A 26,280-nucleotide genomic window follows, 5' to 3' on the forward strand; every position below is an offset into this window, starting at 1 on the left:
AACCCACTTAAGAGATGGGCCAAGGACCTCAATAGACATTTTTCAAAAGAGGAAATCCAAATGGCCAACAGACACATGAAAAAATGTTCAAGATCACTAGCAATCAGGAAAATGCAAATCAAAACCACAATGAGGTTTCACCTCACCCCAGTTAGAATGGCTCACATCCAGAAATCTACCAACAATAGATGCTGGAGAGGATGTGGGGAAAAAGGGACACTAACCCACTGTTGGTGGGAATGCAAACTGGTCAAGCCACTATGGAAGTCAGTCTGGAGATTCCTCAGAAACCTGAATATAACCCTACCATACAACTCAGCATTCTCAAACCTTCCTTCCAGTCAGCAGCCACGAGACTCTTCCTGAGGGCACCTTATGAGACCACAGCCTGCTTCGGCAGGGTGGGCCAGTGCCTGGGAATTCATGCCCCAAGGGAGTAGCCCGCAACGAATCCCCTCCAGGATTTGGTGTAAAGGGTGCTTCAAAAAGTCTGGAGCAAATTGCATTTCAAAATAATTTATTTTGATTCAAAGTTCTTTTAAAATTCATGTAGAAGCCGGCGCCTCGGCTCACTAGGCTAATCTTCCACCTGCGGCTCTGGCACCCCAGGTTCTAGTCCCGGTTGGGGCACCAGATTCTGTCCCGGTTGCTCCTCTTCCAGTCCAGCTCTCTGCTGTGGCCCGGGAAGGCAGTGGGGGATGGCCCAAGTGCTTGGGCCCTGCACCTGCATGGAAGACCAGGAGAAAGCACCTGGCTCCTGGCTTCGGATCAGCACAGCGAACCGGCCATAGCAGCCATTAGGGAGGTGAACCATTGGAAGGAAGACCTTTCTCTCTGCCTCTCTCTCTCTCTCACTGTCTAACTCTGCCTGTCAAAAAAAAAAATTCATGTAGAATTTTTTTCATGAAATTCTTTTCCATGAACTTCTTGAGGGCTTCTGGTATGAGACCCTAGCTCCATCACCCTTGCAGGGGGTGACATCAGGGTGTTCAGTGCTGGCTGCCAGAGGCCTCCACAGGGTTAAGCTCCAGCTACCCACAGCAGTGACCTGCTTGATAACTGCCCTGCCCAGGCCACCTTCCCTCCTACACACACTCCTTTTTCCTCTATACTGTTCACAGGGAAATGACAACTAACTTGGCTTGATCATCACAATGAATATATGGATGCAATTATCACCCTGCACCTCCTAAATGAGTGCAATTGAAATAATTTTTAAATAAAAATAATTTCTTTAAAAGATAGATGTTTAAAATATAGAGAGCTCATGAGTCTGGCAGGCTATATTTTTTCCTAAGCTGGTTGAAGTCTTCCATACAGCATGCTATATGAACGTGCCACTCTCTCATCAAGAGGAGAGGTCTAATTCCCACCCCCTTCAATCTTGTGTGGATGGGAAGACCGGTCTATAACCACAGAAGTAAACAGACGTCCCACCACCTGACTTCGGAAGCCTTGCAGCTCCAGCCTGGCTCGTTGGAATGCTTGGACCCAGCAGGGTGAGATTTAGACCAAGAGGAGTCCTTGGACACAGGCGGGGAAGCCGAAACAATTTCTAAGTGCGTATTCTCGTGACTTGCTTTTCACAGGCTACTTCAGGAAGCTCATCTTGTCCCACGACACTCAGAAGGGTGCCAGGTGCCAGACCACATCCAAGGGAGGGTCAAAGTTGCAAGGATCCAGTTCTAACCAACTCCAACAGCCCGAAAGGGACACGGAGTGAACTTGTCTCATGATAATACTGAAACCTCCTCTGCTGGGTTGGACTTGGAAGCTATTTTCAGAACAAGGGACATATGAAGAAGCAAGGCACCTGTACCAGACCAAGGCTATCTCGACATTCAGCGACCTCGGGACCCTGAGAACATGCTTAGCTCTGCCTGTAAGGCCCATGCTGTCCCCCAGTGGGAGAGGCACTGCTTGGGAACCATCCCCAGGGTAGCCCTAGTCCTCATGTTCACAGTCAGTCTTTCTTGATCTTGATCTGAGACACCCTTGGTCCAAGTCTTCATGGGTCTTCCTCACCAAGCAAGAATGCACTGGGTTCTGCAAAGACTCACCTCCAGAACAGAACTTCCCTGTGAGGTTGCTCTCCCTCGGGTCCAGACGCCTTACCCTTCCAGCTCAGCCTGTGCTTCCACTACCCCGGATGAGCCACAAGTGAGAGAAGACTCCCCCAAGGCAGTGGGCTTCTGGATCCAGCTTCGTCAGCCCTAAATGTTCTCGTCTACCAGAGGAGACCCCAGGTCTGCAGGAAAGAGCTAGAGCTGCCTCATTGTTGTTCTCTCTATGGTTTCCCTACCCACACAGGGCTTGAACATAATAACAAGGATGACGTTCCATCCCTAAGCTGTGGCGTGTGTTTGGGGAGGCATCAGGGAGGGCAGTCAGTGACACATGACTGAAATATTCCGTCAGTCATTTGTCCATAAATGCTTGCAACTTGAACCTACAAACCTGTGCAGAGATGCCTCTGCCCCGACCGGATCATTCTCACCTGCTTTTCAAGCAAATGACATTCAAAGACATTCAGAGCGTAGCACATTGTGAAAATCAGCAGCTTGTGTGAGAACTGGGCTAGAGGAAAAGTCTGACAGCCTACATTTAATTACAAGACTTAAGAGGATGGAGAGGAAGGAGGATAATCGGTTAACACTCCGCGGGCCAAAAAGAGCAAAAGACCATTTCACACTCCTGTCTCCTGAAACCTTACCTCCAATGCCACCATGATCCCCTGGGCACCAGGACATCCTGCTCACAACCCCAGCCAAGCCAGAAGCTAAAGCACTTCTGTGGATGGCCCTGCTATCCCCACATTTCCCCCACTTCATACCGTATCTATAGCCACTGCACAAGCAACATAAACAGTGTAGACTTTCTATCCTCCCAGATTTTTAAGATTTTTAAGCTTTTTAAGAATGGAGGACAGGCCGGCGCCGCGGCTCAATAGGCTAATCCTCCACCTAGCGGCACCAGCACACCGGGTTCTAGTCCCAGTCGGGGCACCGGATTCTGTACCAGTTGCCCCTCTGCCAGTCCAGCTCTCTGCTGTGGCCCGGGAAGGCAGTGGAGGATGGCCCAAGTACTTGGGACCCTGCACCCACATGGGAGACCAGGAGAAGCACCTGGCTCCTGCCTTCGGATCAGTGCAGTGTGCCGTGGCACCTTTGGAGGGTGAACCAACGGCAAAGGAAGACCTTTCTCTCTGTCTCTCTCTCTCTCTCTCTCACTGTCCACTCTGCCTGTCAAAAAAAAAAAAAAAAAAAGAATGGAGGACACCTTCCAACTGCTGTCCAGCCGTGCTGCTGGTAGCTGTGGGAACTTGTCCCAGGACTTGTCCTTTCTTCCCTTCTAACCTCTGTAACAGCTCCATAAACACTTGCACTTCACAGACCTCTCAGTCTCAAGAGGTTTGGTTTAACAGATGACATGAAAAATGAAATGAGGCCCACCAGAGCTGCTGTGTAGGACACCACAGGCCCCAGCCGCAGTGGCTGGTGAGCAATGGAAATGTGTCTGACCCCCACTGCCACACACCCTACGTGTAAGACACCAGATTTCAAACACAGTATGAATTCAAAAGCATGGCATCTCCTTACTTTTTGTATCGACTACATGCTGAACTGACAGTTTAGATTGATCCAGTTAAATGGAATACGACATTAACATAAACTTCAACTGTTCTTTACACATTTTTTTAAGATGGTTACCATAACATTTTAAAGGATATCTGGCATTTGCCTTATATCTCTAGCCCTGGACCAGAGGGTTTTTATAAAGCATCTTGGTTTTGTAGAGTCAGGACAGCAGAGAAGAGGAACAAAATCATCTCTTCTTCCAGACAGAGAAATCGATGATCCCAACCAGTTGGATGGACTTGAATTCATTCTAACCTCAGCTGGGCCCATAGAATCACCAACAAAGCAGAAAAAAATAACACTTAAATGACATCGAAAACATCATAAAAACAAGGGCTTTTTTTTATAAATATTTTTACAAATATTTTTAAGAAGACAGTGAAAACTCACAATTCACATTCCTGAGTATATTTTTCACATCTCAGGCCATGCTTATTGAGGAAAAATATAGATAAAAATTGAATCATCCTCCCCATAAATACAACCAAAGGAATGGATTTGCCAAAGGCGATCACATTTTTCTCTCATTTCTGCTTATTTTCCAAGTTTGGACAACCCAAATGTTCAGTATAATAAAGCAACATGCTGATCTGGGTGGAGCAATGAGAACGCCCAGGCTTGTATGTGCCAGTGGTTCCCAAAGTGTGGACCAAGGGTCCCTTGTGTCCCCAAGACCCTTCCAGGATGGTCCCAAAGCTAAACCTTCTTCCAGACTACATGGAAACATTGTTTTCATTGTTTACTCTTATTTTCTCCCAAGGGTATGGTAGAGTTGTTAAGAGGCCACATAGCAGGTGATCTCACCACAGCTGAATATGGAAGCAAGGAGGCAAAGCCTGATAACGGGTAAAGGAGTGTCATCCCTCTCACTAAATTTTTTTTTGCAAAATACAGTTATTTTTCATGAATAAATATGCCATTTTTGTTCAAATATGGTGGGTTTATTTTTGACATTTTGAAATAAGATAATAAATGATTTAAAGTTTTCTTAATTTTAATTTCTGTTATGGTAAGCATTAATAGATAGAAAGAAACAAGATAAGCAAAAGTTTATCAATGCCTTCAAAGCTCTTCAAGAGTGTACAGATTAAGGTATGGGGAAAAAGAAGAGATGTTGGCAAAGCATCTGTCTTCCAGCTATGACTGAGCAAGTCTGGGATTCTATTCTACAGCATGGTGACTATTGTTAACATTACTGTATCATATTCATACCATTTGCTGAGACAAGATCTCAGATTTTCTCACCACATCTTAGAAATGGCACCTGTGAAGTGATGGAAGTGTTAATTGATTTGATGGTGGTAATCACTACACAGAGTACGTGTCGATCAAATGATCACATGGCACACCTTAAATGATCCATCTTATTTGTCAATTGTATCTCAGCAAAAGAGCCTAAAGTTATCCTGAGACCAAATGGTTTGAGAGCCAGTGACAGATGTATAAACCAACTTTCACATGGGTACCTGTGGTAATACAGCTTTTCCATCGCTCAAAAGTAATGGAAAATCATGGGATTTTTCAATCCTTTCTGGTATTCATATGATGTAGCAAGGTGATTCCCTGCTGCATTTCAGTCCCCTTGCTCATGATTCTGTCTGTAATATCATTTTTCCTCTCTGACACAGGGTGGATGGCTTTCACTCGCCCAACAGTGTACACCCCAGGAGTGTACCAGGACCATGTCCAGAGCACCATTGGTTAACTATAACTCCACTGCCTTCTCAGCCACCCAGGAAGGCATCTGAGTGACCTTGTTAACAAGAAAGGTCATGGATTCTCTTCAAGGATTTATTAAAGCATTTTCAAGCAGGGTAGCTTAGTAATAGTTAATGAATGACCCACAATGGAACTCACGATTAACAACTAGTCTCGCATGCACATTAGATAGACCAACACATTCAGTTAGCTCAAGTTCACTGATTTAAAATCAAAATGACCACACTTCTTCATTAAACACCTTCTAGAGACTGTATCTCAAAAGTTTGCCTGCCGTGGGTTACAATAAATGGTTATTTTACATAGGTATTTTAAACCCACTTTATGTGCATAGAGGATAAGAACTTCCATGACTTCAGTGCAATTACACATTATTAATATTTGATCCATGTTGCTATATTCTTTCAAATAAAAGAAATAAGAATCAATGCTTATAAATCTACCTTCTTCACCAAGATGGCCAGGTAACCCATCAAAATCCTTCTCTCCCTGAGAAGACACAAAATCAAAATAAAAAACTTAGATGTTAGAGTACTCACTTCTCACCTCCGTGTAAAAACAAGAGGTATCACTGACACTTCTGTCTCTCTAGGTCAGCATTTGACTGAGAAGCTAACAGATGCTGGAACAATGAGCAGGGATCATTAGAAACAAAGTCTCGGCTTATGCTGCAATGAAAACATGAATGCCTGTCTGGCTTAATGCTTAGGATATCAAATTTTTACTGTGATTTTTCCAAAATCCTCAGTAAGCCATTTTAATGTAAATATCAAAAACCAAGACTAGTGTCTAGGTAAAAACTCAAGGAAAACTGCTGCTCCTTAATTCGGCTTTGACCTTGCAATTGCTTATTCTACTTGAGTGGAGTGGTTGCTTGCTTCTCTATGTCTCAGCTGTTTAGTCTCACTCTTACTCCCAGCTTCTTACATTCCTAAACACATGAAACGTTTCCTCTCAAGGAAGTCTGGTTTGTCATTTTGTAGCCAGAATAGTCTATTTGGCCCCCAAAAAGTCATCAATATGATCTAGGAGCTTTATTTTATTTGTGATCAACAAAGATCTGAAAGGCAGGACAATCAACCACTGAATTTGAGCAAATGGAAAAAGCAGAGAAGTGAACAACTTTAAACATCCCTGTTTTCCACCTTCGAGGCTTTGTCACCAGGTTGCAAAGGACACAAGTTAACACGTTCCCAAACTTGACTCTCCTTAATTTCCAATCTAGTGTTAAAGAACAACATAAAGGGAGAAATTTAATGCTAACGCGAAAGTACAGTTTGCTGTGGCACAGCAGTTTAAGCCACTGCTCAGGATGCTGGCACCCCATCTCTAGCATTTAGCCCCACCTCTGCTTCCAATCCAGCTTCCTGCTAATGCACCTGCGAGGCAGATGATGCCTCAACTACCTGGGTCCCTGCTACCCATGTGGGACACTCAGATTGAGTTCCAGGCTCCTGGCTCCAGCCTGGTCCAGCCCTGGCTGTCATGGACATTTGAGGAGTGAACCAGTGGATAGATGATCTCGATTTCTGTATCTCTCTCTGCCTCTCTGCTCTTCAAATAAATAAACTTTTTAAAAAAAATTACTATATACGTTATATGGTTCTAAATTTAAAAAGATGAATCTTTAAAGCTATTAAGAGTTCATTTTAACACCCTCATAGAAAATCTTCCAGAGACAGCATGAAAAATGTGGTACAAAGCCAAGGGGCTGGACTCAATATTACATGTGGGTGGTAATTATATCTCATCATAAAACGATGTCCTTTGAGAAAGGAACTTTGCCAACTCTGGTTATCAGGATCGGTTCCCAAGAGATGCTCTTTCTTAAAACTGTTAAGTAATAATTGTCCTGTCAGGTAGCCTAGAGTTAATAGAGATGCAAATTACCTTCAGTGGGAAACCAGTGATTGGGTCTTTTCTCAGAGTTTAATGCTGTCGAAAAGAATGTTAGTTGGGAGTAAAAGAGGCGTCTATTAGTACAAAGAAAGTAAGTGTCGGACAAGTGCACATTTGGTAGGTAAGTGATAGAATTTGTGACGTTATTTCTCAAATAAACACAAGTAGGCAGCAGAATAGGATGGACAGAACGTGAGACCCGGAGTCAGCTAGATCCAGGGGCTTCGATCCTAACTGTCATAGCCGATGTTTTGAAGAAGTGATGTCCCCTCTCTGAGCCTCAACTTCACACCTGTGAAGTAACAGCTGCCTCAAACAGTTGCTCAGAGGGTGACCCTGGGTGATGCTTGTTAAATACATAACATAAGGCCTGGGGTGAGGTGGGCACTGACGTTTTCATCGCTCTCTCTCGCCCTGTTCACGCCCAGCAAGTTCTGACCCACCCCCCAGGACTCCCACCATCACCTCTGACCCCATCTTCTCCAAAACACTGTGCGTATACACCAAAGCATGTTCTTTCTACAACTGTGTCCTGAAAAACAGAGTGTATGTCACCTGTGAGTTTTTTTTCTGTGCTAGTTTCTACCGCCTTACACCCTCAAGAGGCAACATTCCCTCAAAATTATTTTAAAATTCCCTTAAGATGATTATAATGATGAGGACCCTGGGAAGTTGCTTTTTTTTAAGTACTTACAAGTTGCCTCAGTAAGACACTCTCGGGAGGCAGTGTGATGCTCCGGGGTTGCCAATATGCAAATCCTCTGCCAAATCCCAGCTCCTGACGCTGCTCCAACTTATTCACACCTTCCAGGCCAATGATGAGGAGACCAGACAACCCTTCAAAATATCAACAGGTGCCAGATTTACCTGTGGACCTTTGGAGTGGGCTGTCTATGTCTCAGCCCAGAAACTCATCCCCAAACCACCATTCTTCACTTGTCTTATCTTCTTCACTTACCATGTCTCAAATGAATGTTTTCTTAAAAACTAATTCAGAGATGGCATGATTTTATATACAGGAAAAAACCTAGAGACTCACCATAAAACTGTTAAACTCAGAAATGAATTCAGTAAAGTGTAGGACACAAAAACCAAATGCGAAAGCTCAACAGCTTATTTATAGAACGCTGATGGAATTGCTGAGAAAGAAATTTCACTCACAAAAACTACCAAAAATTAAATATTTAGGGACAAATTCAACTAAGGAAGTAAATGATCTCTACAATGAAAATTATAAAACATTGAGTGAGTTGAAGAGGAGACAAAAAGAATGGGAAGATATTGGTGTTCATAGACAGGAAAAATTAATGTTGTTAAAATGTCCATAACACCCAAAGCAAATTCAATGCAATTCTTACCAAAATACCAATGACATTCTTCACATAAATAGAAACACAATCAAAAAATTCATATAAAACCACAAGACCTGAGATAACCAAAGCAACCCTGAGCCAGAAGAACAAAGCAGGAGGCATTACAACATCAGACTTCAAAACATATTTTAAGCTATAATAACCCAAAATGGTATTGGCATAAAAACAGACACATAAACCAGGGGAACAGAATAGAGAAACCAGAAGTAATTTCAACTATTTACAGCCAACTGATTTTCTAGAAAGACAGCAGCCATGCACACTGGCAAAGGGAGAGTCTCTCTAACAAATGGTGCGGAGGAAGCAGGACATCCATAGGAAGGATATAAACTAGAAATAAGAAATACACTAGACCCCTATCTGTAACCATACACACAAATCAATGCAAAATTGATCAAAGACTTACATGTCAGACACAAAACTAGGCAACTACTAGATGAAAATATAGAGGAAACACTCTAGGATATTGGTCAAGCAAAGATTTTTTTCATATATGATGCCCAGAGCAAAGGCAACAAAAGCGAAAACTGGGAAATGGGACCACAGCAAACTAAAACGCTCCTGCACCATCAGCACACTGAAGACACAGCCCCAGAATGGGAGGAATCATCTGCAAACTTAACATCTCACAAGGGGCTGATCTCCACAATACATAAGGAATTCAGGAAACTTAGCAAAGATAATATTTCAATTTAAAAATGGACAAAGGACCTTCATAGCCATTCCAAAGGAGAATTTACAAATGGCCAAGAAGTATACAAGTGGCCAGCGCTGTGGCATAGTGGGTTATGCTTCTGCCTGCAGTGCTGGCATCACATATGGACATCAGTTCGAGTCCCGGCTGCTCCACTTCCGATCCAGCTCTCTGCTATGGCCTAGGAAAGCAGCAGAAAATGGCCCAAGTCCTTGGGCCCCTGTACCCGCCTGGGAAGACCCAAAGGAGGCTCCTGGCTCCTGGCTTCAGATCAGCACAGCTCCAGCCTTTGAGGCCATTTGGGGAGTGAACCATTGGATGGAAGACCTCTCTCTCTCTCTCTCTCTCTCTCTCTCTCTCTCTCTCCCTTCCTCTGCTCTCTCTGTGTAACTCGGACTTTCAAATGAATAAATTTTTTTTAAAAAAAAAAAGGAAGTATACAAAAAAAATGCTCAGCATCACTAGCCATCAGAGAAATTCAAATCAAAACTACAGTGAGAAGTCACCTTATCCTGGTTAGGGTGGCTATTATCAGAAAGACAAAAAATAACAAATATTGGCAAGAATGTAGAGAAAAAGCAACATCTATACACTGTTGGCCGGAATGCAAATGAGTACAGCTATTATGGAGAGCAGAATGGAGATTCCCCAAGAAACTAGAAATAGGACTCCCATATAATGCAGCAATCCCATTACTGGGTGGGTGTGTATCCAAAGGAAGTGAAATCAGTAGGTCAAAGAGACATCTGTTATTCATATGTTTATTGCTATGCTATTCACAATGGTCGAACTATGGACTCAACCTAGCTGTCCATAGGTGGATGAGTAAAGAAATGTGATATTTAAGCACAACTGAGTATTCTTCTGTAAAAACAGAATGAAGTGGTGTCATCTGCAGCAACATGGAGAGATTTGGGAGATACTAGGTTAAGTGAAATAAGGGAGGCACACAGAGACAAATACTGCTGCTCTCACTCCCATGTGGCAGCTAAAAATCGATCTAGAAAATGGGAGAGTGGATACTAGGCGGGGAGGAAGGATGGGGGAAGAATGGTTATCAGTACTGGGGTGGAGCAGATAGGGCAACAACTTCTATATTCTGCAACACAGTAAGATAACTGCGGATGATAACGATCAATTGAAATTTCAAAACAGCAAGTAGGGAGGATTTTGAATGCTTCCAATGATAAATGCCTGAGGTGACAGGTATGCCAGTTATAATGATCTGATCATTGCCCATTGCATACATGCATTAAATTGCCATACTGTGCCCTAGAAATAGGTACAATCACCACGTGTGAATTTTTAAAAATACATTAAAAATAATGCTAATTCCTAGCATGCCTTCTTGAAGAATTAATCTGATACCTTTCATTCTGATCAACTGAAAGTCAAGTAATAGAATCACAGAGGATTCTCCTAGCTCTCTGATAGTCTTCATATTTCTAAATTGCCTAGCTGGTTTTCAGCCCTTGTTGTGTCAACCCATATCTCCCTGAACCTCTCACTGAAGTTATGGCTTACTCTTAGAGACTATGGCTGCCCCCAAATATTGTGGTTCCTCTCTTTTGGTGTATTTGATAGAATTGTACTTGTTTATGAAAGTTATTGGGCCGGCGCCTTGGCTCACTAGGCTAATCCTCCGCCTTGCGGCGGCACACCGGGTTCTAGTCCCGGTCAGGGCGCCGGATTCTGTCCCGGTTGCCCCTCTTCCAGGCCAGCTCTCTGCTGTGGCCAGGGAGTGCAGTGGAGGATGGCCCAAGTGCTTGGGCCCTGCACCCCATGGGAGACCAGGAGAAGCACCTGGCTCCTGCTTTCGGATCAGCGCAGTGCGCTGGCTGCAGCGCGCCGGCCGCGGCGGCCATTGGAGGGTGAACCAATGGCAAAGGAAGACCTTTCTCTCTGTCTCTCTCACTGTCTACTCTGCCTGTCAAAAAAAAAAAAAAAAGAAAGAAAGAAAAAAAAAGAAAGTTATCAACTCTCCCTGAGCTTCACTTCCTTATCTATAGAATACCACTTGTCCTATGAAATTATTAGTGGCCATATGGCTTCCTGTGGCCAATAAAATGTGAGCAAAAGTGACACATGCCACTCTCCAGGAGAAAATTTCAGGGCAGTGCACAATTTGCCCAGTTCCTCTCACACACCACAGCAATTTCAAAAGCACCTGTCAAGATAGACCCTCCATCAGCTTGGGTCCTTGAATTACAAGCAGTCACTGAAGATTGGAATATGTTTGCCATTGCAGGATAACCTAGCCTATCCTATTCATGTGAGTATTAAGAGACTATGTGGATTTGGTCATAAAGCAGAGAACAAAGGGACAGGAGATACTTTGAAAATTTGCCTAGAGTCACTGTCTGTTGAATTCTAGAACAGATATTAATGTTAATATTTTTGAAGACTAAATTCTTGGCGCATGCATGCAAAGCAGCTGTTTTGTTACTGTAAGGAGACTGCTGACAATCTTGTGGTTCAAATTTGTGTAGATATCCTTAATTATTCTTTAAAAATAAATTATTGGCAATGTTTACAAAAGTGTACAGTCTCTCGTCACGTGCTCCCAAATCCCTTCCAGAAAAGTTACATTAATTGAAACCTCCAGTGGCAATTTATGGCGTGAATTCAGCCAAGAACAAGCGCATCATTAACCAGTGGAAACCACCACCCCCAGCAGGCTATGCTGGCTATACCCCAGCAAGCAGGAAGAAGGGTGGAGGGAGCGTGCGCAGGTCAGTTGCTTGTATTCACCCTGAGTTGGCTTTAGCAACATGGGACCGGCCAGAGCCTTCACACACAGCTGAACAACTTTTCTACACGGGATGCCCACCTGTTCCGAGCAGGCCCTGCGCCCTTGGAGCGGGACACATCCGCCCAGCAGGATGGGCATCATGCTGGTGGCTGGACACCTGTCTCAGTCTGAGCAGCCCTTGGAGCAAGGAACCCTCAAACACCGTCCAGCCTTGCAGAAGGGGACCAGGCATCAGCCGGTGGCCTCCCTGCAGAGCCCACGGCCAGCAAGTGGGCCCCAGAGCACACAGGTGCTCACGCCAGCTGTGGAGGAGCTCTGATGTCGTCTTCAGCCTCTCCACCCCAGTGTCCAGGCAGAAGCACCTGCAGTTCCCGGGGAGTGCGGCAGCGAAGGGGAGGGAGGAAAGGAGCAGGAAAGGGATGGAGAAAGAAGATGCTAGGAACTGTACATTTCTCAAAAACGCCACAGTGAGGTTTGGGGTGTGCCGCCTTTCAACCCAGTCCCTTCTCACCTATTCATTCCTTACTTTGTTACATTCCTTACTTTGTTACACGTTCATTTTTGAATCAACCTACCTGCCCCCTTTAAAAAAAAAAAAATTGAGTCTGATTAACCTGTTGCTATAACACTATCTTCCAAAAGTTGCCTTATGGTGTCCATCTTTATATACTCAAAAATATCAAAATGTGGAGGGGTTTGTGTGTTGCGGCGGGGTGAAAGGGGGATACTATTTTCTGTTATGTGCTTTTAATACATTTTCTACAATTAAAATGTGTTTCCTTTAACTCATAAAAATGTTTAATTTTAAACATGGCTCTGGGCCAAGGCTGTGGTGTAGTGGACTAAGCTTCTGCCTACAGCACCCACATCCCATATGGGCGCTGGATAGAGTCCCAGCTGCACCACTTCCCATCCAGCTCTCTGCTGTGGCCTTGGAAAGCAGCAGAAGATGGTCCAAGTACTTGGGCCCCTGAATCCCACGTGGGATATCTGGAAGAAGCTCCTGGCTCGTAACTTCCAATAGACCCAACTTCGGCCATTATGGCCATTTGGGGAGTGAACCACCAGATGAAGGACCTTTCTCTCCAACTCTCCCTCTCTGTCTATAACTCTACCTCTCAAGTAAATAAATGAAATATTTTTTAAAAAATGGTTAGGAAACAAAGAATCTGGCAGTTTGGCCCACCCTATTCTCCATAGCTCTCAGTGCCCAGTGCAGAAAACATATAAGGAATCTGGACAGCTGTGCAAAATGGAGCTGGAGGGGGTCTGGCACTGTGGCATAGCGAGTAAAGCTGCTGCCTGCAGCGCCAGCATCCCATATGGACGCCAATTGGATTCCCAGCTGCTCCATTTCTTTTCTTTTTTTAAGATTTATTTATTTGAAAGTCAGTTACACAGAGAGAGAAGGAAAGGCAGAGAGAGATTGACAGAAAGGTCTTCCATCTGCTGGTTCACTCCCCAATTGGCCACAATAGCCAGAGCTGCGCTGATCCGAAGCCAGGAGCCAGGAGCTTCCTCTGGGTCTTCCCATGTGGGTGCAGGGGCCCAACTTGGGTCATCCTCTACTGCTTTCCCAGGCCACAGCAGAGAGTTGGATCAGAAGTGGAGCAGCCAGGTCTCGAACCAGCACCCATATGGGATGCTGGCATCATGGGTGGCGGCTCTACCTACTATGCCACAGCGCCAGCCCCTGCTCCACTTCTGATCCAGCTTTCTGCTATGGCCTGGGAAAGCAGTGGAAGAATGCCCAAGTCCTTGGGCCCCTGCACCCACATGGGAGACCTGGAAGAGGTTCATGGCTTCTGGCTTCGGATCAGTGCAGCTCCGGCCGTTGTAGCCATTTGGGAAGTGAACCAGCAGATGAAAGACATCTCCGTTTCTCTCTCTCTCTCTCTCTCTCTGCCTTTCAAATAAATAATCTTTAATAAAATAAAATAAATGTTTTAAAAATGGAGCTGGAGGAGCTGTTTGTGTTTGCAGAGGCACTCCTGAGAATAACCCAGCTACTCCATTTGACTCCACGTCAGAAAACTCTAAGAGGACAGAGGCAATTGTAAAAAGAGAAACCTAGAAGGGCATAAAGCAGCAGCCGTGCTTCCAGTCCTGGATTCAGCCCAGAAGCAGAATGAGTAGCTGCCTACCCCTGCTGGGAAGGAGACTGTGGAAGTTTTACCGAACCTCCAATGAGAGTATAGGCAGTTGCAATGCTTTATGCAATGTCTAATCAAAAGCTGATTGGAAGTACCCCATTCAGGTCTGCACTCCTGCCCCTTGCACGCATGGAAACTCTGACAGCAAGCTGGAAGCCATTCAGAAAAAGCTTGGACAAAAGTTGGGGAAACCACCTGACAAACTCTTGGCTCTCATAGAACTGGAGTGTCCAGGGCCCTGGGTCAACACACCAGTGGTTCAGATTAACACCAGCTATTAGGAGGATCTGCCTTCTAAGGATATGGAAGAAATTATTGATGAGCTGAAGGCTGGCAAAATTCCAAAACCTGCACCAAGGCGTGGATGCCTCTCTTGTGAGCCAGCTGGAGGTCTTAGCTCTCCGACTGAACCACCCAAAAGACCTGGCTTTGGTGTGCCAGCAGGTCTATAATCTACATTCATCTGTAAATATGCACCTAGAGAAATAAATATGAACCTTCTGTCTCAAAAAAAAAAATAGATTGTGGAAAATGAAAGTAAAAATAAGGGCCGGAGCCATGGCTCAATAGGCTAATCCTCCGCCTTGCAGTGCTGGCACACCCGGGTTCTAGTCCCGGTCGGGGCGCTGGATTCTGTCCCGGTTGCCCCTCTTCCAGGCCAGCTCTCTGCTGTGGCCAGGGAGTGCAGTGGAGGATGGCCCAAGTCCTTGGGCCCTGCACCCCATGGGAGACCAGGAAAAGCACCTGGCTCCTGCCTTCGGATCAGCGCAGTGCGCTGGCCGCGGCAGCCACTGGAGGGTGAACCAATGGCAAAAGGAAGACCTTTCTCCCTGTCTCTCTCTCTCACTGTCCACTCTGCCCGTCAAAAAAAAAAAAAAAAAAAAAAAAGTAAAAATAAGCTAATTCTGGTGCACATGAATTTTGAAATCTGTGCCTACAAGGGAGTTGTTGAAAAATTTGTGGACATGCATATTATGAAAAAACAAAGCATGGATTTCAAAATTGTTACATCAAAATAAACTTACCTGTTCATATCATTTTCCACGCACATTTTGGATTATGCCACTATTTCCTTCTCCCTTGCCAGTGTTCCTTCTCATTCACCTCCCCATGCACACGCCTGGCTCTGGGTGCAGGAGCATACTAGAAAACATCAGGACTAAAACTCACTCCCAGCTTGCTGTTTGTTCTGCCTGAGAAATTTGCAGCCCTCCTGGGGAGGTTCTGTGAATAGAATTTGAAGGCTCAGGGGCCTTCAGTCTATCTCCACAGCTTCCGTTGTGCACGGTAAGACCATCCACAAAATTTTATTGAGGATGCAAAAGTTGCTGGTCACAGGTACATCTGAGCTGGGGTCTGGATGGGTGAACTAAAATGTAACTAATCAAGGCAGGCAGGTGGTGAGGCAGGTAAAGCCCTCGCCTGCAATGCCAGTATCCCATAGAGGCCCTGGTTAGAGTCCTGGATGCTCCAGTTCTGATCCCAGCTCCCTGCTAATGTGCCTGGGAAAGCAGTGGAATATAACCCAAGTCCTGGGCCACTGCATCCATGTGGGAGACCTGGAAGAGACTCTTGGTTCCTGGCCCAGCCCCAGTCATTGGGGCCATTTGGGAAGTGAGCCAGCGGATGGAAGATTTCTCCGTTTCTCTGTCTCTCCTTCTCTCTCTGTAACTCTTTCAAATAAATACATCTTGGGGAAAAAAAAAATCTCTAATTCAAATTCATAACAAACAGTTTCCCTAGAGGTAACTCTTATTTGTTGACTGCCCTTTGTGCAAAGTGGTATATCATGCAAGCCTTCTAATTTGCATTTTCCCCAGGAGCGGTTTTGGCTGCCTTTATTCTGTAACTGACAAATGAAAGGGATGCCTTCATCCCCTGGAAATGGAGAGGGCCGGACACTGGCAGGTGATCTCTAAGGTCTTTTTTCAGCTTTATGGTGCTTCTATAATTCATCAGGGTCCAGCCACTGGTAACGTGTCTACTAATTTCATCCACAACACTCAAAAAATACAAAAAGAAATAAAATATAAGTCCTTGTTTATTCCATGAACTGAAAAGAGAAGCTGGAATCCTAGCTGTTCTCTTCAGGACAATGCCCTCCTGAATATACACAAAAAAATAAGACTTTAGTTCCTGAAGAACCTGTACTATTTAACACAGGACATCTCATAATCCATGCTCATTTTTTAAAATATTTACAAACTTGCATTCTTTTCATATGACTTCTGAATCTACCAAGGGTACTGGAAAGTACTAATACTCTTTTTTTTAAAGATTTATATATTTGAAAGTCAGAGTTACACAGAGAGAGAAAGAGAGGCAGAGAGAGAAAGAGAGTCTTCCATCCACTGGTTCAGTCCCTAAATGGCCACAATGGCAGGAGCTGGGCTGATTGGAAGCCAGGAGCCAGGAGCCTCTTCTGGGTCTCCCACCTGAGTGCAGGGGCCCAAGGACTTGGGCCATCTTCCACTGCTTTCCCAGGCCATAGCAGAGAGCTGGATCAGAAGTGGAGCAGCAGGGACTCAAACTGGCGCTCATCTGGGATGCTAGCACTGCAGGCGGTGGCTTTACCCACTACTCCACAACACTGCCCCACTAATATTCTTTACCATGGGAGCAAAGAGATTAATTAAATGTTACAGAAAATTGGACTTTAAAGGTTTGATATGATGCACGGACTCATCCCGGTCTTCCAAAAATTAACTCTCAGCCTCCAAAACACAGCCCGGCCAATCAGGCCCCAGCTTCTCACAGACACCCGCATGCATACATAGTGGTTAGTGCCTGGGTTTTGATACCACACTGCTCTGGGTTCAAGCCCTGCCTCCCTCACTCCCCAGCTGTGTTTCTCTCGTGGAGAAATGGGATTAAATCGCAGCCATTTGCCTCACATGGGGTTGATGTGAGTGAAGTGAACGTGTACCATGTAACACACTAGAGACAGTGCTGGAAGATCCAGGTAGGAATCTGCATTGTGCCCCTCCCGGAGCCTGCCCTGCCTTTAGTGCCCTGGATACATGGGATAACAGGTGCTCTTCTTGCCTGAGTTTTCTTGTGCTTGTCGATGAACTGCATCCTAAATGATGCGAGGATTTTTAAAATACACTGCTGCTATCTCTGACTTGTTGTGAGGATCTGAGTAAGATAAAAGATGAGAAAGTGCTTTGTAAAAGCCAAAAGCTCTTGGGATGGGTGTTGTAGTACTGCTTAGGATGCGCACATCCCATAATGGAGTGACAGTTCTAGTCAGGTACCTCTGCTTCCAATCCAGCTTCCTACCAATGCATAGAGGGAAGTAGCAGATACGGCTCGTGTGAGTCCGGGCCCCTACGGCCCACATGGGAGACCTGGATGCAGCTCTTGGCTCCTGGCTTCAGCCTGGCTCAGCCTGGCCGGTGCAGCCATTTGGGGAGTGAATCGGTATATAAAAGCTCTCTCTCTCTCTCTCTCCCTCTCTCTCTTCCCCCTCACTCCCTTCCATTACTTCCCTCACTCTGTTGCTCTGCTTCAAGTAGAAAAATAAATAAATAAACAGACATTTAAAACTATTGTTTTCTTTTTTTTTTTTTTAATAAAAAAAATTGTATTTACTTAGAAGCATTCAGAATGTCAACAAAACAGCTGCAACTTTTTTTTTTTTGCAATTACAGAGTGGTATTCAGTTAACAGAACAACAATTATTTCGTATAAGCTGCATCAGAGACAACTGAAGATGAAAAAACTACCGTCCCCATATATAACTAATTTGTGCTGTGCACCAACAAGAACCTGCTTTAAATTTCCATGCCAATTTACAACCCCCATACTGTACCAGGCAAGGTTAGTGGCTATTGAAAATACCACCAGGACAGGGCTATCTAAAGACACATTCGGTAGTGTGTTAACTATACAAAAAAAGACACTGTACAGTTTAAAAACAAATCTTACACAGCCTTACATTTCAATTTTTTTTCTTTAAAAGGAGTGAGTTGTGTACAGGGGGGTTAAATGCTTTATAGACAAGAAAAAAAACTGCGCTAGAACCAACTTATTCATCATCATCATCTTCTTCTTCATCTTCATCTTCCTCGTCTTCCTCTTCCTCCTCATCCTCTTCGTCTTCTTCATCCTCCTCCTCTTCCTTCTTTTTCTTGCTCTTTTCAGCCTTGACGACTCCCTTTTTCGCTGCATCAGGTTTTCCTTTAGCTCGGTATGCAGCAATATCCTTCTCGTACTTTTCCTTCAGCTTGGCAGCCTTCTTCTCGTAGGGCTGCTTGTCATCTGCAGCAGTGTTATTCCACATCTCTCCCAGTTTCTTTGCAACATCACCAATGGACAGGCCAGGATGCTCTCCTTTGATTTTGGGGCGATACTCAGAACAGAACAAGAAAAAGGCCGAAGGAGGCCTCTTGGGCGCATTGGGATCCTTGAACTTCTTTTTTGTCTCCCCTTTAGGAGGGATATAGGTTTTCATTTCTCTTTCATAACGAGCCTTGTCCGCCTTTGCCATGTCTTCAAATTTTCCCTTCTCTTTAGCAGACATGGTCTTCCACCTCTCTGAGCACTTCTTAGAAAACTCTGAGAAGTTGACAGAAGCATCTGGGTGCTTCTTCTTATGCTCCTCCCGGCAAGTTTGCACAAAGAATGCATATGATGACATTTTGCCTCTCGGCTTCTTAGGATCTCCTTTGCCCATGTTTAGTTATTTTTCCTCAGCGAGGCACAGAGTCGCCCAGTGCCCGTCCGGCTCTCACTTGCCCCGGCGCTGTCTCTATGGAGCTCAATGTACTGCAATGGCTCTAAAACTATTGTTTTCAAGTCCAAAGCCTGTATTTCCCCAACAGAAGGTGGCAGGTTTCAGGACCTTGGCAACAGGCACACGGTTAATAAAGAACAGAGAGGTGAACTGCTGTCCATAGACCCCCACGAGCAACACCACCCAGGTTCTAGGACCAGGCTGCCTCAAGCTCAAAGCTCAACTGTGCTATTAACTCGGGTCAAATACCCAGTTTTGTTGTATGTTGGTTTCCTCATCTGTAAAAGCAAATGCCTATAGCCTAGGGTTACAAGGTGATTTCAATGCTTTGCTGTATGAACAGTCAGTACCAAAGAAGAAAAGCCCCTTGTGGAGGTTAGTTATTCTGAGGATCAGGAGGGGGGCTGCAGAATCTCCCTAGGTGGGTGGAGACTTCCACAAAAACATCTTCTGGGTCTCCATTCCCCTGGAGGGCAGGTTTCTGGGGAGAGAGAGTCAAGGGGAGGCCCTGCCTCCAGGCCTTGCTGTTCTGGAGACAAGCCTGAGGAGCCAAACAGGCTTGAGGCTGACCTTGGCCACGTGGAAGCTGGAAGCAGATCTGCAACAACACAGAGCTGCCTGCAAAGGACAGCATGTCCTACTCCCTACAAGAGACGTCTGACTGATGTTATGCCTGGCTTCTGCTCCCCCTCCATATGCCCAACCCGTGAGGACACTGTGTTTACACACTCCCGTCTGGGCTCATGCAGGTGACATGGAATCAAAGGAAGAGTTACGAAGGCTTCATCGCCCAGTGCTCTGGGAAGGCTCAGGCCTCTGGAGTGGGGACAGCCCCTGAGTTACTAAAAGAATTCCCCCAAAAAATGAAGACTATAAAAGAATCCCTAGCGGAAGGTGGTCCCCAGCCAAGGAGTTCAGGCTCTACAGAGCTCTCTCTCCCCTTTCTCCCTGCTCAGCTACAAAGATCAGAGTTTCATTGTATTGGGAGAGCCAGCAGGGTCCCTGACACTGACGATGGGCTTGTGGACCAACTAAATCCTTCGTCACTCACCTCGTATGTTGCAGACCTGCAGGGATTCAAATTGTTCTTTATCGCACGCTGTGTCCTCAGCAGTAGTAGTTGCCAGAAGCTGAGACATTTTGGCTTCTCCCACCCCAGTGGGAGAAATTACTATGCTCCTGTCTCTGAGGGCCTTGGCTGCTATGATGGCATCATCTTGGGAAACCCAGACCGTGACCACAATCAGATACTGATGAACACCCAGTCTCTATCCTCTAGCACAGTCAAAAAAAAGAGGCAGCGTGAAATTCATGGCTTTTCCAGTGCGGGTGCCATTGCTGGTCTACCGAACTCCCAAGGTGGCCCTGGGCAGGTTGGCCTTTGAGGAGTACTAGTTGAGCCTGAATTCTTCCTGGGGGCTTGAGCTGAACTGCAAAAGGCCAATCCAGATTTCATCAGTGCCAATGTCAGATTGGCTCACCATCCTCTCCAGGAATCTCTTCATCTTTTCAAACTCTTCTGGGGAGATGGATCCGGAACCATCTATCGGGAAGACAGCATCAGCTCTCCTATTCTTACAGACAGGGGAGGGAAAGGAGCAGCACAGAATGTCCATTCAGAATCGGAAACCCAGCAATGACAAGTCGCCGGGGACGTGCTGGGCCGGCATACCCACAACATGAAATCTTTTCAGAGGGAGCCACAGAGGAAGTCAATGAAGTAAATTTGATGCAATCCAGCACTCAGGAGGCTTAAAATAAGATACAGCTGTGTGACGAAGATATAAAATTTGTCCAGCCCGATGCATTCTAGGTCATGGTCACTTTGTGTGGGTTGAACCAGTGAGTCCACACTTAGAGAATGAGGTCTATTTTAATAGAGCAGACTCACTTAGTGGAAAGAGAGATTGGAGGGGAAAAAAATCCTTACTCTCTAAAAAGCAGATGTCCTGCACCACTTCTTGTTGGATGACCTTCAAGAATCAAACTCATGGATGACAAACATCTTGTCTTGAACGATTCCCATAAGCTCAGTAGCACTGGCGTCTCTCACTCCAAGAGCGTACATGATGACCCCCGTCTGCCTCGATCTCTTTGCAGCCTCGGCCACTGGGTCTGCAGATTTAGCATCAGTGATGACGAGGAGGTATCGGATGACATTGATTGGGGTGGTGTCCGCAAAGACCTGGGTCTTGTTGGTCAAGGCCTCTCCAGCCACACTGATCAGTGGCATCAGTGGCCACCTTCAGCTCTGCTGCACTGGGCTTCTGGCTGAGAAGCTGCCTTTTAATTCTGCCTGAATACTGATTAAGTCCAACCTAGCTACTCCACAGGCCCCAGCTGGAATGTCCTTATCACTTCATTCATGAACCCCTTCATCCTAAGCAAATCTGGGTTGATGCTGCCAGACCCATCCATAAAGAAGCGATTATCTGCCTTTTGACATAAGTGCAACCTAGGCCAATCGCAATAGCAAGAAGAGACGATATCTGGCCTGAGCATCTGATTCCAATCTCCACCCACCTTCCCTCAGCACTCAGTGCTCCCTTGAAGGCACTTGTGGGGCCGTTGCTGTGGCCTGCAGCACTGGCATCCCATATGGGCACCTGTTTGAGTCCCAGCTGCTTCACTTCCAATCCAGCTCCCTGCTGATGCACCTGGGAAAGCAGCAGAAGATGACTCAAGTGCTTGGGCCCCTGCACCCACATGAGAGACCCGGAAGAAGCTCCTGGCTCCTGGCTTCAGCCTGGCCTAGCCCTGGCTGTTGCAACCATTTGGGAAGAGAACCAGTGGATGGAAAACCTCTCGCTCTTGCTCTCACTCTCTTCCCCCGGCCCTTCAGGGAAATCTGCCTTTCAAATAAATCTTGAAGAAGAAAAAGAGGAAGAGGAAAGCAAGCACTTGGGACCCTCCCTAAGGGTGTTCCTGGGCCCAGGGCCTGATCAGTGTGCACACCCAGCAGACCAGAATGCCTGGAAGAGTGTGAATGTAACACCAACCAACGATGCCAAGGCTTGGATAAGCATCCTGGTCCCCTTGGAATGGACAACTCTGAGCTGAGCTCTACACAGCTCAGCAGCTTTGGGCCCAGCTGCCTTCATCAGTAACCTGTAGGTTACTCCTCACCCCATGTTGGCCTTCATCCCTCCCCAGGCTCACATGTCCACTGCCCTGCTGTGTGTTCTGAGGTCATCAAGATGACTCTCTCCACTCCAAATCCTTGTCTTGGAATCTGTCTCTGGTGGTAAACTCCACATAAGTCATGAAGTAAAGATAACTGGGCATTTGTCAGTGGGGAAGCTGAGAACAAGCTGGAAGCGAAAATCAAACGGTTTTTGCCTCAGTAGCCATTTCTGCCTCCCAGCCAGGTCACATTTTTAAAAATACATGAGCAAAAGACACACTTTCTGAAATTTAATTTGAATCACATTGATTGATTCAAGCGAACTTAAAACTCTCCGTGTAAAGTGAGACTTAAGTCAGTTTGTGTCGAGGCCTAGATGGCAAACAACAAAAGGGCTCTACATTACGATCTTATCGCCACCACTTACTCACAGGTGCAGCCCCTTAGTGACTCAATTCTCTGTCCAATGAGGATCTTAGCAATCACTCAATCAGCTTAGTGTGAGGATAAAATAAAACCCTGGAAACAGAACTATTACACTTTTAAGTAGGTAGGATTAGCTGCTGCTGTCATGCACTAGATTTCTCAAAGGGAGTGAAGCAAGTGTTCCTCCTTGAATCAGTGAGAGCAGGCCAGCCTCATGCTATGAATCTCTGGAATCTCTGTTGGGAAGAATTAACAGCTTTTGGGGCCGGCGCTGTGGCACAGTGGGTTAATGCACTGGCCTGAAGCGCCGGCATCCCATATGGGTGCTGGTTCTAGTCCCGGCTGCTCCTTTTCCAATCCAGCTCTCTGCTGTGGCCTGGGAAAGCAGAAGATGGCCTAAGTCCTTGGGCCTCTGCACCTGTGTGGGAGACCCAGAAGAAGCTCCTGGCTTCTGATAGGCACAGCTCTGGCCGTTGCGACCATCTGGAGAGTGAACCATCAGATGGAAGATGTCTCTCTCTCTCTCTCTCTCTCTCTCTGTGTGTGTAACTCTGACTTTCGAATAAAAGAATAAATCTTTAAAAAAAAAAAAAAAAGAAAAAGAATTAACAGGCTTTGCCTGTTTCCCGGCTGAGAGGGAAGTAGAGCAAGATGGGAATTGGGTCCCTCCCTGCCACTCGGGATTTCACTTGGGAGGACCCAGATCCGTACAAATCATAGGTCACACTTATCCAAAAAAAAAAAAAAAAAAAGGTTTTCTCTTTATCTGAGTGAAATTCAGATTTAATTGAGCATCCTGTAACCATGCCCAAAGGCTTTGCACTGGTAGGGAGTGCATGCTGGCAAGCCAAAGAAGACTACTCCACCCCTATGGTATCTTTTATTAATTTAAGTTTTATATATTTATTTGAAAGATAGATTGACAGACAGACAGAGACAGAGAAAGACAAAGAGAAAGAGATCTTCCATTTGCTGCTTCACTCCCCAAATGGCTGCAAGAGTCAGGACTGGCCATCACGAAGCCAGGAGCCTGGAACTCCATGCAGGTCTCCCACATGGACGGTAAGAACTCCAGCATTTGAACTGTCATCTGCTGCTGCCCAGGCACATTCGCAGGGAGCTGGATCAGACGCAGAGCAGCCAAGACTCTGGTGGGCACTTGGATATGGGACGTGAGCGTCCCAACCAGCAGCTTAACCACACTGTACCAGAACGCCCGCCCCTGGTAAACATTCTTGACCCTGAAGACTGGAGAGGAAATTACAGAAGCACAAGGCAGATCTTGGATGTTGCCAGAACCCAGCATCCCCGGTGCCAGGGCTGCCTGGAGTCGAGAACAGGGTCTCTGTGCAGGAAGGGACATCTCTGTAGCCAGCTCCATGCAGCAGTGGTTCAAGGAAGCTAACACTGTCCAGAGAACCACGCACCCTAAACACTGCCTAGCAATGTGCATTCTGGCTAATTGTGGTGGAAGGAGACTTAGCGAGACATGCGGAAGGGGAAGTGGAGAGACAGAGAGAATGTCTCTTACACTCTGGGAGCGACTAAGCGTCCTCATCTCTCACACACCCCAATTGCTCAGCAGAGCGTGAAGCATGCAGCAAATGCCATGAGCATGATGATGACCCAGACAGAATTCCGGTAAAACTGCCACCGCCTCTGTTTACCTCTTAAGCGTTCCTCACCCTCAGCCCTCTAGACTTTGGGCTGATTTTCCTACTCCAGGTTTCTTCTCAGCTGTCCTGTGGTCTGGGAAAAACTCAATCTCCCAGCCATTTGTGAATGAGCTGGGTTCCTTTCTCTCCTTCCTCACTGAATATAGGCAGGGCTGTCCAAGGAACTGAAACTCATAATTAACTATTTTGTGGGGCTCCATGGGATGCGCAGCCATGGAGCCCCCACGTCAAGGTCGGTCTGATAGCTGTTGCTGTGTCTTTATCGCAAGGCGGATGTTGCTAGTTTCGGTTAGGGCAATGCTTTCCCACGGTCAGGACTTTCCAGAGGAGTTGAGAATGTTGTAAACAACAAGATGGCGCTGAGGACCGCGCGGTGAGCCTGCCTGCTGCGTGACACCTCATCTGATTGGCCCGAGGACGCGTGCACACTGCGTGAACAGACAGCAGATTGGAGTGTTCCGTGCATGGACTTGAGCCCGCTTGCAATTGGCCAGATTTTGCATATAAGCTGTGTGCTGAGGAAGGAGGGGGCTTTCCTGTCCACTCTCCTCCCTTCATTCTTTGTCACTGTTATTTTCTCATTAAAAGTCTACTGAAGACCGATAAGCTGCTAACAGTGTCGTTCCTTTGCGGGCAAGGGAGCGGCAATTTGGCTTCTCATTCCCAGAACAGAAGTAGAAACTGATTTAGATATTTGAAATTTCTAGATTGCAGCACCAGTAATCAAGAAATTACAAGAGCATTTAGTGTCTATTTAAAAAAAAATCAGTGATTCCACCCCCCCCCCGAAGATATAATCACAATCTTGAATTTTTAAGTCAATTATCTACATTTCAATGATGCTAAATTAAATCTATGATTCAAATTTGAATCTAAGAAATACTTGTGTGGGTGGCCAAAAATAGACAGACACAGAGATTTCACAACAATCAGTAAATAGCAAGTTTGGGATTTAAAATTCAGGACTTTTTGTTCCAAAGTGCTTGTACTTAACCAATATGTTTTATCCTGGTAATTTTTAAAACTAGATGGAAGGTCGATGCCATAGTTCACTAGGCTAATCCTCCACCTTGTGGCGCCAGCACACCGGGTTCTAGTCCCGGTCGGGGCGCCAGATTCTGTCCCGCTTGCCCCTCTTCCAGGCCAGCTCTCTGCTGTGGCCCGGGAGTGCAGTGGAGGATGGCCCAAGTGCTTGGGCCCTGCACCGCATGGGAGACCAGGAGAAGCACCTGGTTCCTGCCTTCGGATCAACGCGGTGCACCAGCCACAGCGCGCCAGCCACAGCGCGCCGGCCGCGGCGGCCATTGGAGGGTGAACCAACAGCAAAGGAAGACCTTTCTCTCTCTCTCTCTCTCTCTCTCTCACTGTCCACTCTGTCTGTTAAAAAAAAAAAAAAAAAAAAAAAAAAAAAAAGATAAAACGTCTGCAAGGTGTGGGATTCTGCTTTATGATGAGTTGACTCCAGCATCTCTGCTTTTTGGGGGCAGGGGCAGGGTAGAGAAGGTGCTATATGGAGCAAGCAAAGACTTTAAGAAAAGACCAAATTTGGAAAAGCCCCGCCTACTTTCTTGCAGGGTATGGTCCATTGCAGAAGTGAATGCTTTTGTGTTTCCAGCCTTTTAAGTTCGCTTCCCATGATGAAGAACTGCAAAAAGAACCAGGGGAAGGCGCGCTTCCAAGGCGGGTAGGGCGCCATCTTCTCCAGGTCCTTGCTCTGGAGGCACACTGGGTACCCACAGCACAGATGGGGATCCCTGCCCTGCGGAGGCGAGAAGCGGGTCTGGATGCGTTGTCTTGGGAGAAGCCATCCATGATGGCCACCGATATCTGCTGCAGCCCTTCCTCGGACCCACTGTCCCTCTCCTGAGCAAAAACCTGGTCCCTTACAAAATCCGAAGCAGCCCAGTCTTCATCTTTCCTCTTCTTCCCTGGTGGGTGAATTTGTCCAAATGCTCCACGATTTGGCCTGGATTCCGAAACACATCACAGTTGCTCTCGGTGGACGACCAAGGAGATCCTCAGCGCCTTGCGATGAACTCACAGAGCCGACTGTGGTCGTGAGGAGGCTGAGCGCTCGCTGGAAGCTCG

General features: G+C 46.1%; 1 protein-coding gene and 2 pseudogenes across 1 annotated transcript; 1 reads left to right on the forward strand and 2 right to left on the reverse strand.

The window, feature by feature from the left end:
- Nucleotides 1-12,145: 12,145 nt before the first annotated feature.
- On the forward strand, nt 12,146-14,680 carry LOC100340675 (NADH dehydrogenase [ubiquinone] flavoprotein 2, mitochondrial pseudogene; annotated as a pseudogene).
- A 3,102-nt stretch (nt 14,681-17,782) lies between these two features.
- LOC108177882 (high mobility group protein B1-like) lies at nt 17,783-21,486 on the reverse strand. The gene has a single exon (XM_089332267.1). The coding sequence runs from the start codon at nt 18,904-18,906 to the stop codon at nt 18,259-18,261; it is 648 nt and encodes a 215-aa protein (XP_089188393.1). The 5' UTR covers nt 18,907-21,486; the 3' UTR covers nt 17,783-18,258.
- Nucleotides 18,932-21,468, reverse strand: LOC149127174 (collagen alpha-4(VI) chain-like; annotated as a pseudogene).
- Nucleotides 21,487-26,280: the final 4,794 nt, after the last annotated feature.

This window comes from Oryctolagus cuniculus, chromosome 4, assembly GCF_051225735.1.
Source record: "Oryctolagus cuniculus isolate XC-2025 breed Fujian yellow rabbit chromosome 4, ASM5122573v1, whole genome shotgun sequence".
NCBI classification, from domain to species: domain Eukaryota; kingdom Metazoa; phylum Chordata; class Mammalia; order Lagomorpha; family Leporidae; genus Oryctolagus; species Oryctolagus cuniculus.

What these genes read in the sequence shown, in the direction of transcription:
- LOC108177882 (XM_089332267.1), bottom strand. Translation starts at nt 18,906, where the DNA reads ATGGGCAAAGGAGATCCTAAGAAGCCGAGAGGCAAAATGTCATCATAT.